General features: G+C 40.8%; 1 protein-coding gene across 9 annotated transcripts in view; it reads left to right on the forward strand.

The window, feature by feature from the left end:
- Window positions 1-728: 728 nt before the first annotated feature.
- Window positions 729-14690, forward strand: part of LOC121288670 (trinucleotide repeat-containing gene 6A protein-like) — a 184802-nt gene continuing 170840 nt past the window's right edge. For all 9 annotated transcript variants that reach the window (XR_005945407.1, XR_005945408.1, XM_041207375.1 and 6 more), the window contains exons 1-2: window positions 729-860; window positions 1166-1213. Coding sequence is in view for 7 of the 9 variants with exons in the window: in XM_041207375.1 (XP_041063309.1) it covers window positions 856-860; window positions 1166-1213 (53 nt within the window). In the remaining 2 variants the exon portion in view is untranslated. The remainder of the gene's footprint in view (window positions 861-1165; window positions 1214-14690) is intronic.

Raw genomic sequence — 14690 nt, forward strand, 5'->3', positions numbered from 1 at the left:
CTTTGCTATATTTAATGCTGGTACTCAACACAAAATATGAGGGAATTGTTCAATTCACCAACACGTATCTATAACTTTGGTGAGTAGCACAACTCACCATAAAATTTAAGATTGTAAACTGGAGTGTGTATAACAAAATAAATAAGGACTGAATGAAAGAATTTGTAGATCAACTGCAGAGATAGTTCTACAGAATGAAAACTTGAGTGAACTCAGCCGCTGGAGTAAGCGAAAGTGCCAAGGGCAGAACATTCTATGAGAACAGTAAAACGGAGTTTGGAAACTAGTGGTTGGAAAGAGCAGGTATGTGATGACCTGATGAAGACTGTGCAGTGATGTTTTCTCCAGTAAAATATCACACTGACACTCCATGAAGAATGGGCGAGGGTGACCAGCGCAGGGAAAAGAGAAACTGGTATGAGGAATATTGCATTTAGTTTTCCTCCAAAAGTGAGATTCATGCGTACAGCAGAGAAAGATGCTTTTCGATCCATCATGCCTGTGCTGGATCTTTGAAAGAAAACATCCAACTAGTCAGACTCACTCAACTCCTTCTCCAACTCCAGTACGCTTTATTATTCATATGCATACGGCTGAGTCCTAACTTTCAACCTGCGGCCTGTCCTCTCGCCCTGGTTGCCATGGCGTCCTCCCACCTGGTTACCATGTGATCAGCCATTTGCGGACCGGAAGTGCCCAGCCGCGCGCTCCTGGGCCAGTTCCTGTCAGTTAGAAGAAGATGGCGGCTGTGGAAAGGGAGCGCTGTGTTTGGCGCCGCGGCCACTCGCACACTCACTGTTAAAGCCTTACACGCATGTTTAGCTTTCGAATTTCTCACTGCTGCACTTTACATTAATGAGGTGAGTAGAATTGCCTTCCCTCGGGACTGCGGGAAGTGAGCCGGCTTGGGCACTCGCAGTCCCTCCGACCGTTTTCTTTGATGCCGTGCCGCCGCTAAACGGGGGCCCGTCGGGGGAGGGGGCTGGGAGGCAGACAGAGTGAGGCAGGCAGGGCAACTGGGCCCCTCGGCTGTTGCAGCCGTCAGGACTGGGCCTGTGTGCAAATCCCGCATTGCAGCGCTCTCATTTCAAGGCCTTTCACTGCGGTTCTGTTTTTAAAAATAACACGTATAATGGCTTTCTGATTCTAGCCTGTTTAATTGCAGAGGATTGGAGGCTAACGCTACCAAAGAAGCTCAAGAGAAACTAAACAGGTAAGATTTGCTTTTAATTCATTTTGCAGTTTTTTTATATACACACACACATCATATTATACACACACACTGAATTTGGGAAGGAAAACGTGTGACCTTCAGCAACCACTAGTTCAATACAAATAAAGCTCCCCACCACCCCCCATTCCATCTATGAATTCAGCTGTGAAGAAAAATAGAATAAATACAAAACTTGAAAATGTTGGAAATAATAAGCTGAAAGAAATAACATTGGAAATGAGGCCAGTTGGCATCTAAAAGGGAAAGGCATGTTAACCTATGAGGGGCTGTATTGCCTTTTCACAGAATTGGATCCTAACTGAGTGCATTTCGCAGGAATCGATCAGCCTCACTGCAAGAGAAAGAATGTAAAAAACGGACTGGAGGAAGAGATGGTCTCTGCCGATTTCAAAATAATTCAGCAGAGGTTTTCAAGTGTGATTAACCTTTCAGCTGGCTGCTTAATTAGTATATGTAATTGATTACATTAGTTATTACAGGATGGCTGGAAATAGATTGCTGTTAAAATTACTCCAAAGGAGGCTTTAACACAGTCATGTTGGAAGTATTTAGTTTGCTCCTTTTCTGAAGGCAGTCACTACCATTCTTGGGTGATGGGTATCTCTTGAACCTTACCAGAGTGCCTATTTTTCACAACTTTCATTTTTGTAGCACCTTTTTAATGTAATAAAATATCTGAAAATGCTTCATAGGAGCATAATCAGACATAAATTTACACCGAGTGAAAGAAAACGTAAGGACAGATGATCAAAAGCTTGATTTAAGGAGGTAGGTTGTAAGCAGTATCTTAAAGGGGGGAAAGAGACGGAGAGATTTCCAGAGCTTGCGGACCAGGCAGCTAAGGCATGATCAACGGTGGTGAGAAGGAAGGTGGGGTGCAGTGGAGGCCTGTGTTGGAAGTTTCTCAGGAGGCTGGTGGGAGGGGGTGCAGAGAAGGGGAGGGGAAATGCCATGGAGGGATTTGAACATAGGATGCGAATTGTAAAACGTATGCCAGGGAGCACAGGGATGAACGGGACTCGCAGTAGAGTTTTGGATGAATGCAAATATATCAAAGGTCAGCTAATGAGATGGGTGGATGTCAAGATGTTAGCTGATACAAAATTGAGACTGCTGTTTATGGCTATTGTCTTGCCTTTGCTGTTGAATCACACAGACATGTAGTGCATGTCTCAAAAGCCAAGAAGAATGTCGAATCCTCATACCTTTTCATTTTTATAGTATTCACAAAGCAACTTGTCATTTATGTAGCATCTATAAATGTAGAGAAATGTTCCAAGATATTTCTGAGACATTGAGGCACAAGGAGTCACTCAGCAAAAGATTGATCTTACCTGTTGTGTAACTCTCAGGTAGTTCCTTATGAGGTGGAGAGGCAGAGACATTCAGGGAGATATTCAGAGAATGAGGCCTAAGTAGCTGAAGCTATTGCCACCAATGATGATGCAAAGGAAGGGGGAGGGATGGAGAGTTTGGGATATTAATGTAGGGTTGAATTAAGTTATGTGGATGGGAGAAGAGATGCTGTGGAGGGATTTATCAGAAGAATAAGAATTTTCTACATCAATGACTACACTTCAAAAACACTTCATCTTACACTCTCAAAATTTAAGCTTATTTAAAACTCCAGTCCATGCCCTAACCCTCACCAAGTCCATTTCATCCATCATCCTGTGCTCACTGACCTACGTTGGCTCCTGGTTAAGCAAAGTGTTGACTTTAAAATTCTCATCCCTTGTTTCCAAATCCCTTTGTGGCCTTGGCCTTTCCTACCCCTGTAACCTCCTCCAGCCCTAAAACTCTTAGATCTGTGTTCCTCCAATTCTAGCTTCTTATGCATCTCCCATTTTAATTGCTCTACCATTGGTGGCTGCACTTTCAGCTGCCAAGGTGCTAAGCTCAGATAGTGTTTCAGATGCCAGAAGTAAGAATGGAGGATTGGGATTCCCTAAGTTAGAAATTCAAATACCTACTGACATTACTAAAAAAACTCAAGGCGCTGGATCTGTCTCTGGATCCTGTGATTAAAGCATCATTCACTGTGGATCTAACAATAAAGATAACATCAAATGTTATAGAGTTTTGAAAATTTTACAGGAAATTAAGTTTTTTAGTGAGAGGTCATGTGGGTTTTTTGATATCCGTTTGGCTCTGGCTAGTTAGAATATAGAGATGCCTTCGCAAATATTCATTGTTAGGCCCAAGAAGAAAAATCGATTGCGAATGAGTTAGTACAATGAAATTCCCTCCCTAAACCTCAGTACCTCTTTACTCTTTTAAGATGCTTCTTGAAAACCTTTCTCTTTAATCTGCTGTGATATCTCCTTATGTGATTATCAAATTTGTTAAGGCTTTTTGAGGTGCCTTGGGTATTTTGCTATTCATGAAAGGTGTTATATCAATCCAGTCTCTCTTCCTGCCTGTTTCTGTGGATAAGCATTTAATATTTGAACTGTTGGGGAACTGTTGTGAGGGGTGATTTTTGCCATGGTGTGTGGTAGGATACAAGCAATAAAGTTTTTTAATTGAGCTGATGTACACAGGTGAAGGCTGTGCAACTGACCAGGAGAACGCCTTAATAGTCAAGTTTAGCGGCGGGGTCTCATGCTCATGGCATTGGTTTCAATGACCGTCGGATAGAGGCATGCATTATTGAGGCGGAGGTAGGTTGCCTTTGTCATGGAGAAGATATGGGATCAGTAGATCAACGCAAAGTCAAATATGATGCTGAGGTTGTAAATAAATCTGAATTAAGCGAAAGTTTCTTCTATGGCCAGTGCAGTCATATGTTGACATAAGTCTGTACTTGCACTTCCTCAATTGGTAAGCTCCTGAACAGAACCATAGAAAGGTTACGGTGCAGAGAGAGGCCATTCAGCCCACCGTGTTTACACTGGCCAAAAAAAAAAGAGAAAAAAGAAACTAGCTGTTCATTTTAATCCCACTTTCCAGCATCTGATCCGTAGCCTTGCAGGTTACAGCACTTCAGGTGCAGATCCAGGTACCTTTTTTAAATGATTTGAGCATTTCAGCCTCGACCACCAACTTAGACAGTGAATTCCAGATGCCCACCAACTTCTAAGTGAAAAGGTTTTTCTTCATGTCCCCAATCACCTTAAACCTATGCCCCCTTGTAATTGACCCCTCATGTAGGAGAAACAAGTCTTTCCTGTCTACCATATTTAGGCCCCTCATAATTTTTACAACTCAATTAGGTCACCCCTTAGCCTCCTCCATTTTAAGGAAAACAACCCTTGTCTATCCAATCTCTCCTCATAGCTGCAACATTCTTGTAAATCTCCTCTGCACTCTGCAATTATGCCCTTCCTGACCAGCACACTCTACCCAATTCCAGTTGGTTAGCAGTTTACACAGTTCCAACATTACATCCCTGCTTTTGTATTCAGGAGCTCGCCCAATAAAGGAAAGCATTCCATATACATTCTTGACCACCTTACCCACCTGTCCTGCCACCTTGAAGGACCTGTGGACATGCACTCCAAGGTCTTTCACTTCCTCAACCCTTCTCAATAACTTCCCATTTATTGAGTATTCTCTTGCTTTGTTTGCCCTCTCCCAATGCATTACCTCACACTTTTCTGGATTGAATTCCAGTTGCCACTTCTCCATCCACTCAACCAAACCATTGATATCATTCTGGAGTCTGCAGCTATCCTCTTCACTATCTGCTACATGGCCAATTTTTGTGTCATCTGCAAAGTTCCCAATCATGCCTCTCACATTTAAGTCTAAATCAGTGAAATATACAACAAACAGCAAGGGCCCCAACACAGTCCTCTGGAACACCATTTTCCATTTGCAAGAACATACATCAATCATGACCTCTTATTTCCTGTCACTGAGCCAATTTTGGATCCAATGCACTACCTTTCCCCGTATCCCATGAGATCTCATTTTCCTGACCAGTCTGCCATGTGGGACATTGTCAAATGCCTTACTGAAATCCATGTAGACAATATTCACTGCACTACCCTCGTTAATCCTCCTTGTTAATTCCTCAAAAAATTCTATTAAGTTAGTAAGACATGGTCTTCCCCTTACAAAATCATGCTGGCTATCCCTGATCAATCTATGCCTTTCTAAATGATAGTATATCCGGTCTTTCAGAATTGTTTCCAATAATTTGCCCACCACTGAAATCAGACTGACTGGCCTATAATTTTCTAGCCTAGACCTTGCACCCTTTTTGAATGATGGTCCAACGTTTGCAGAACTCCAATCCTCTGGTACCCTGCCTGTACCTAGCGAGGGTTGGAAAATGATCCTCAGAGCATCCGCTATTTCCTCCCTGGCTTCCTTCAACAGCCTGGGATACAATCCATCTGGCCCTGGTAATTTATCCACCTTCAAGGATGCCTGCCCTTCCAGTACTTCCCCTCTCACTATGCTATGGGACAAGGTTAAAGATGCTTCCTGTAGATAAGAGATCAGATCAACGTGTCAACTTTGGCTTAGCTAGGAGCAATCTTGACTTTGACTTTGAGTCAGAGGTTTGTGGGTTCAAGTCCTACTTCAGGGACTTGAACACAAATCTAGCCTAACATTCCACTGCAGTACTGAGGCAATGCTGCACGGTCAGAAGTGTTGTCTTTCACATGAGATATTAAACTAGACTTTGCTGTCTTAAAAGGACATAAAAAATCCCATGGTAATATTCAAAGAAGAGCAGGGGAGTTCTTCTCAGTGTCTTGGTCAATATTTGTCCCTCAATCAGCAATACAAAAATAAATTATCTAGTCATTATCACATTTGTGAGTCCTTGCTGTGTGCAAATTGGCTACCCTGCTTCCTAAATTACAACAGTAACCACTTTAAAACATGCATCATTTGTTTGAAGAGTTTTGGGATGCCCTGAGGCTGTAAAAGGTGCTACATTAACTTATGTTGGCCTTGTATCCATCTTTTACCCCCAGACGCTGGGTTTCTGAGATATCACATAGAAAGAGGCAAGTAAAGGTGATTTTTAAAAAATTGGAGTTTAAATCTAATTTCCAGCGGTTGGCTTGAATTATATTCAAAAAGGCAATTTTGATGCTGCGGGGAGGCATTTGAGAATTTAAAAAAAAACTTACTCTTTTTCTCTACAGTCCCCTTCCACTCCCTTCAGTTTTAGTGCCTTTCCTGTTCCAAGGACTGACTCTCTAGGGAACTGTTCAATGGCTAGGACTCATCCAAGTTAATGTGCAACATATGGAGGTCTTAACAGTGTCTACGAACAAGGAATTTAGCTGAGCTCAATCCCTGTGTTATTGGATAGTTATCAGGAGTAGGGATTCAGATCAACTTTTTCCCTCCCGTAACCTACTGTAGCACTCATCCTGGCTGAGATTGTCTAATTCAGCACAGGCTCAGGATCAAACCTGACTCTGAACCATAGCAGAGGATAGTTTTAGGGATATGTACTTTGTGTACTTCTGCATTATGCTTGGTTTATTGCTGGGCCAGCAGAGAAGAGAAAAAGTGAGCAATTGTGTGCTTAATCAGTTTTGCCCAGGAAAACTAGGGTGTTAATTTTTACTGGAAAGCTTCTTTTGTTCCTCATCTTTACTCTGGAGTTTCCAAATAGCCAAAGGTGAACTTGATAAGCACTGGTATATGCTGAAATTTCAATATTTAGAGCTTAACTAGCTTTCCAGTACCAGAGGAAGATAACTTAAATTTGAATCAGCTGATTCTGATGCATGCTGCTGATGATTGAAGTCTTGATCTCTTGGCTCATCCTGTGGACCCACTATTCCTAATACTGTCATATGTACAATAATTTACAACTACTTAGGATAGCTGAAGTTTTACTTGAGGGACTGGGACAACAAAATATATTGAAGGTATTCGAATATATCAAGACTCCTGCATTCGTCGATTTCTGTTGGTTACAGTTTTATGGTTGTAATTATAATTGCATGTGTTTTGCCACTTGGTTAAAGTTACTGTAAGTTACATAGCACTAATAAATGTAGGAAGCAGCTGTCAGTATTTTTAAAAACTATAATTTGTTTGACTAAAATGGAAGTTGGTTTATCAGTGGCTGTGATCCAGAGCTTCAGTAAACCAGGACTGAGTCATGTTGAAGGTATCTCTTAAATAGGAAGGCAGATGATCATTATCATGCAGAAGGCTCAGTGACTGAATGGTGACCTTTCATTTTTCATTGTACTTTAGCATGAATTACATGCCCTCTAACTCCCTGGTTGTTTCTGGTTTGTGGAAAATACATGCTCCATACTCCAGAAGTTTCCTTGTATTTGTATCTCACATGGATTGCTTTCCCAATTAGTGCTAGACACACACTGCTCTTGTTGTACAAACAAAGCTGGGTTTATTGGAACACCTAGAATAGATCAGTGGCTGAGCCTGCTAGGATCCTAGCCAACGTTTTTATATCTGGTAGGTAAGCTTTTGTTTTTTTTAAAGTCCTTTGCAATGCTACTTAACATTGGTACTGGTTTGAGTGGATTTGAACGTTGTGGTTTTGATGCCACATATAAGCTTGAAATGTAAAAATACACTAGCAGTCCTCCTTGACAATTTTGCATGTAAAGAGAGCTGAGCAAATTGTATTTAAAGTTTCCAATTTTGGCTTAGCATTTAAGAATGGTATGATGGTGAATATTAACATGTGCCAACCTATTTCTCCAACTCACCTGGAGAGAAATAGGATGCACTTGTTTAAAGAACAATTTCCTTAATGGAATTCTAATGTAAAATGATAAAGTCTTTGAGAGATGCATTGAATATGTACTTAAATGGAGATTTAAATCTTTAAAAATGGAAAGCGTGTTTTGAGCCTTCACTGTAGTTGACTCCAAGGTAGCTGGGAGGGAATTTGCCCTCACTATAAGCAAGTGGGATGGATTCAGGGAAATTCTCTGTGCAGAATGAGGCTGTATGATTACAACCTGAGGAAGTTTTGAGGTAAGTGTATCCTTAATAGTTAGCAGGTACATACAAGTGGGTTGAAATTATGCTATGTAATATTGGCAAAATCGTTCTATACCAGTATATAAATTTGTTATGTATTTGTTCAAAGAACTAAAACTGAGGAGCAATGTAAGAATGCCCATTTTAAGAATAAAGTTTCAATGTTTGATTTTATTTAAACATTTTAGCTCCTGAATTATTTTTATGGATTAATTGTTTTTCTTTATATCTGTCTCTCCCTTTTGAGATTATCTCCATTATTAATCTGTAGTATAGCAACTCTTGAGTGTCAAAGCCAGGTAACAGAAAATTGAAAATAATATCGCTTTTTTCATTAATTTATTTATCCAGAACCCTGGGTTACGTGAAAGGAAAAGCTGTAAAGAATGATTTTTTTCCCCATTGTTCTCCTCTGTATGTTGACACCACCCCCCCCAAACCCACATGATGGACTTCATCTTAATTTAGAGCCAAGGCCACTGGAAAATTGCAGCTGATTGTGCCAAAAATTCCCTAATTTCTTACAGAAAAGTAACTGTTGTTTAGCCTGATATTATATTGAAGTAACTTAACCCTTCAGTGACCATTGTTATGGAAGATGGCTTGTTCCTGGCACTTCTCCCATCTGGGGACCACTGCCCTGTCGATTTAGTGTTAATTTTTTTCTCCCATTCTTTTCAATTTTTTCATTGGATGTGGGTGTCGCTGGCCAGGCCAGCATTTATTACCCGTCCCTAGTTGCCCTAGTTCAGAGGGCATTTAAGAGTCAACCATGTTGCTATGAGTCTGGAATCACATGTAGGCCAGACCAGGTAAGGATGGTGGATTTCCTTCCCTAAAGGACATTAGTGAACCAGGTGGGTTTTTAACAACAATTGACTTAGCCATCATCGGACTTTTAGTTCCAGATTTTTATTGAATTCAAATTCCACCATCCGCCATGGCGGGATTTGAGCCCGGGCCCCCAGAGAATTACCCTGGGCCTCTGGATTACTAGTTCAGTGACAATACCACTACACCAATGGCAGGTAGTAAAAGTGGGAGAGACCCCTGGTCAGCCGTGTGAGTGGAAGAAATTGGAGCATCTACCATCATTATCCATAGCTCCAGGCTACAACATGCATATAAAAGTGTATGTTGCCACAGCAACTTGGGCTCCTTGGGGACCTGGTTGGCTCAGTTGATTAGAAGGCTGGTATGGATCAGATTGGTGCAACAGCAGAGTGTTCAATGTCCCTGTTTTGGCTGGGATTGATTTGGGACCTGCCTCTTTGCCCTACCTGTGGTGGAGATCGCGGTGCTGTGGGTTGGACCTGCCTTTGGGCAGAAAACTCGAAGAAATCTATGCTGCATTCCCTTGAAGGCCAATATATCCTTCATAAGGTGGTGCCCAGAATTGCTCTCAGTACTCCAGGTATGGTTTAACCATAACCAGAGCATAGCTTCTAGCCCCTTGTATTCTAGTTCTCTAGACATAATGACCAACATTCCATTAGACTTTAAAGTACTGTTCTGTTTTCCCAGTTCATGGAGGTACTACCCTCCAATTCTCCCTTTCATAGATTATTCTTCCCTCGCCCTACAAACTTCAGAGGCATTGGAGCTACTCAAAGAAATACTTCTATTACTGTTCAGCTTTAGACAGAGTATTTTGTTTATTGTACACAGGTATTCCCTAGCTGCAGTACTGAATTCTGCATTTTAATATTTTCGATGCTGTATCCTTTTTCAATGCAAACAGTTGCAAAGCCCATTTCACACTTTATCAAGGCAGTTACGTTTCTTTGAGTTTCTGAACCTTTAGGAATGGATGGTGTTTTTAAAAGTAATTTTAAGGATATTAGTTCTCCATTCATTGACTGCTGTGCCAATATAGCTAGTGTCCCTGTCATACCTCCAGTGACAAGAGCTAATCAGTCTATCACATCTCTTCATATCCTACCCATTGTTTTGAAAATGAGAAGACCATATTGGGCTAATCAACTAGTCATTTATCTGATGTACTGTTTATGGGGTCATCTTGTGTTCAGATTAGCTGCCAAATTTGCTTATGTAATTATCACACTTCAAAGTCAGCTGTGCAGCATGTAAGATGACATGAGCATGTGAAAAATGCCATATGATTACAAATTCTTTCTTGGGCTTGGGTTTATCTGCTGAAGCTTCGAAAGTGTTCCTTAGGCATGTTGAGGGAGGGGAGATGGAAGGAACAGAATAGAGCACGAGAATCTGTGCTTTGCATTATAACAATGCTGACTCAGTTAATTGGTCATGACTTAACTCCTTGGTTGCTCTCTAGTCTGAAACAGTTGTGGGTTCAATTCCTGCTGCAGGTGTAAAAGATAGGATTTGGTTGTACACTCCAGGGCAGTACTGAGAGAGTGCTGCATTGTGGGAGGCGTTGTCTCTTGTATTGAGATGTTAAATAAAGACCCCAGCTGTCTTTTGGGTTTGATGTGAAAATTGCCATGAAACAGCACTTTGTAAGCCATTAATTGATTATAAAGCACTTTGTCTTAGCCTGTGGAGGGTTAAGGCGCTATAGAAGTGCAAGGTCACCTGATAACTGGAGAAAGGGATAGTCATTTAGTTCATTCATTCACCTAGCAAGATCTTAGTTACTTTCTCTCTTCCTCATCACCCCCACTTTATCTGGAAATCCTAAATGTTCTTTGCTGGTTTGAATCATATACCCTTGACCTATACCTGTAAATTTTCTAATATACCATTTGTAATCTTGCTAAACTGACTGTTACCAAAATTCAGTTGATCAGTATAAGATTTTTTTTTCTATGTAGGTTGGCAACAGAATTAGAAGTGAGGCTTCAGAAGCATCCTGCACTTCATTGTAACAGCTGACCTAATAAAATAAATAGGAAGTCTTAAGGAGCAGATTTCAATGGTAAATATTAACAGAAAAATGTGACCAAAATGGTGATAATAGGCATTTGGGTTTGTGAACAAGTTTTCTTAATTTTACAAATATGTCGCAAGATTTTGTTTAAAAGCTGATTGATTGAATTTAGGAGATGATGGGAATTATTTTAAATGGCTGAAACTTCAGATCGAAATGTGGGTGTTAGATACCTGGTTGGGATTTTATCAGGCTTAATGTAAATTGGACTCCTTGTTTTATTTAATTGTGTCAGTGCTGAAAATATTAAGGTGAAAATGTGCCCTTAAACTGAAGGATATTTGCTCCCCAGTTAACTTGCATAATAGTTGAAGCATGTGAAACTTTGACACATTCTGCGATTGATCGAGGTGTTACGTTACTGCAAGGATTTCCAACATTTATGTCCTTTCTCCTCTTCCCACCCGCAAACTGTGCCCTTAACTTCTCTGGCGAGTGTCTTAGTGTTAACCTGTTAAGTTACAATTGTTTTTTCAAAGTTCTTCAAAGCTTCCAAAGTTTGAGAGCTGTTTCTAGTAATTATTCTCGGCAATAATTAGGGGTGTTTTCAATGATCCATGTTTTTAATGACCTGTGATGAAACTGCATTACTGCATGAGGGAAAATATGTCCTTCAAGCTGGAGAATATTTGCTCAAATGAAGTTGCAGCTAAATTGAATAACATAACTGAGGGTGAAAGGGAGCAGGAAGCACTGATAATTTCCACTTATGAGTGGGTCTTGGTTTCGAATCAGACTGTGAAAACCCTAGTGCAGTAACCAGAGCTTTAAAGTTAAGAAAAAATAGATAGTTGATGGAACTGGCTGAAGATGGGTAATGCTCATCATTAATTTCTAATTTAGCAATGGCACCTCAAGAATTGCTATATTGATGGACCTTCCAGTGCATCTCTCCCTTTGTTTACCTGATATCTACTACTTGCCTGCATCACCTGGCCTAAATTCAGGTTCTTCTTTTGGTGCTGTAGATAATTACAGGTGTGTTCGTTCTGTTACATCACAATGCTGTTTCACTCCCTCCAGTCTTTTTCACCACCCTATCTGTCCTGAAGAGAGTTTCCACATTTGGGAACGATTCATTCAGTGTTCTCTGGTACCTTGTTCAACTTGCCGTTGTTTGATTTGGACCTTGATTTACAGGTCGTTGAAATAACCATCATCTGATATCTATGCACGTGCATTTTCAATAAGAGATATTGATGATCAGAATCAGTAACCTGGATAGCCCTATCCATGTCCCTTTAACTGGAGGCACTAAACTAATTATAATGACCCAGTTATCGCTCTGGCTAAAATGATTTAACTCAGTACAAGTCCCGCTGCATCTCCTCCAAGGATGGAGTCTGAACCATCAGGGGAAAGTCTCTGGATTGTTAAATTTGATAAGCACACCAGCATAGATTTGCATTTCAAGCTGGATTTTAACAACAACTTCAGTAAAAGAGTGAATAAGCCGTTTATTCTTGATGTTTCAGATAGAAGTGCCAGCATTTTTTGTCTGGCAACTTTTGAGACCCAGAAACATGCAGTTTGTCTAAATTAGCCTAATTAAAACTTCGAACTGCTGTGTTCCTTTGTAAAAATATACCAATGCATGGTACAACCAGAGTTGGTGTACCATACCAGATGTACTTTCACAAATGCATATTTGAACTTGTCAAAATCTCAACTCTTAAGTTTTGTAGACAAGCCCTGTTGTTTTAATACGTTTTTCTGGCTTCCTGCAGGATCAGTGTATGGTTCAGAAAAGGGTTTTGAAAACAGTGTCGACATGGGTTCATAATTTCATAATGCTGGTGTTCATAAAAATACTTGGAACAGAGCTTACTGCGGAAGCTCTGCAAAAAAATCTTTGGCATGTTGGAGTTTGTTTTAACTGAGTGCTTTTGATGGCAGAATGGGCCAATGTTCCACTTCATACCTACGATTCTACTCATGCTAGTTCCTGGGCTTGGTGGGCACTCCAAAGAGAGAGATAAATATTGAGGACTAGGTGTGGACTGGGTGAGGTCATGCATATGCAGGCTTTATGCCTCAGTCTCAGATTGGTACTGGCCTGTCAAACCTGGAACCTCATGTTCGGTAATGCTTTGCTACAATAGAGGGGTGTGACTAACTATTTGGCCCTTTCTGTTAATGCAGATGTTGTGCTTCAGTTAACCTGTTTGCTACAGTGAGTACAGACTCTGATTTCTGGCTGGCTGTCGGAGTGTTTGGTTCCATTACACCCCAGCCCTCATCTGTTGGTAACTACTGTTTGCTGTGGACATTATTTTGTTCCCTGGTATGTTACTTAGTGTGCTGACTGATGACTTGCAGCTGGTTAATAATGGGTACAAGACAGCTGTGATCGACATGGAACTTAATAGGCTGGACATTGACGTTGCTTCCCTACAAGGGACAAGGCTTGCAGAATGAAAGAAAAACATTACGTATTCAACTGATGGGGGAAGATTTCAGAAGAAACACTTGAGCAGTAAGGAACTTGCTACTCTTGATGATAGAATATTCTCCATTCTCCTGTCCACTCAAACAGGATTAGTTAACCTTATGAATATCAATGCTGCCAATACTGTTCCATGCAGAGGCAAAAGACCAGATCTACGAGGAACTTGACAACATCAGAATTTCTATGTCAGAACATGAACTATTGGGAGATTTCAAAGCAAAAGTGGGCATGGATCATGAGACATGGTCCTTGTGCCTTTGGCACCATGGCTGAGAAAGATAAATAGGAACAGACAAAGATAGATTGAGTTTTGTTGCTACCATAGGTATTTTGTTGTATGATCATGATGCAGACTGCAGAACTGAGAGCACTAGGCCATTGGTATGATTGCCCCCGCATATCAAGTATGAGTTCTGGCAAGCTACGTTAGAGTCAGATGATTCTACATCAGCATGTATTATTTTGAGGGGAATTGGCTGCATTCAAACCTCGCGATCAGCAGAGATCTATGAACAGATGTTTGTTCTCTTGATTAGGGAATGGTGGGGACTGCAATGTGAAGAGAAGATGCCAGGAAATATTGTTACAATAATAAGTGGCAGCAGAAACCTGTATGCACCTTGTTAGATTGACCAAACTATAGTAATTGAAAAAATTGAGCGTCATTATAATGAGCCCCTTGACAAATCAGACTGAGCAGGTCTGTTATTCTAGCACTGGGCTCTGATTGAACAAGTACTTCTTTTAAAATTCGTTGATGGGATGTGGGTTCTGCTGGCTAAGCCAGCATTTATTGCCTGTCCCTAATTGCCCTTGATCTGAGTGGCTTGCTAGGCCATTTCAGAGGGCATTTAAGGGTCAACCACATTGCTGTGGATCTGGAGTCACATGTACTCCAGACCGGATAAGGACATTAGTGAACTGGATGGGTTTTTCCGACAATCAGCAATGGTTTTATTTATGGTGGCTATTAGACTTTTGATTCCAGTTTTTTTTATTGAATTCAAATTCCACCATCTGCCATGGTGGGATTCGAATCCAGGCTCTTAGAGCATTACTCTGGGATTACCAGCCCAGTGTCAATACCACTATGCCACTACCTCCCCTTTTGTAGAGCGCTGGTTTAGAAACTGACTAACAGTTATATGTAAAGT

This window comes from Carcharodon carcharias, chromosome 15 (assembly GCF_017639515.1).
Source record: "Carcharodon carcharias isolate sCarCar2 chromosome 15, sCarCar2.pri, whole genome shotgun sequence".
Lineage (NCBI taxonomy): Eukaryota > Metazoa > Chordata > Chondrichthyes > Lamniformes > Lamnidae > Carcharodon > Carcharodon carcharias.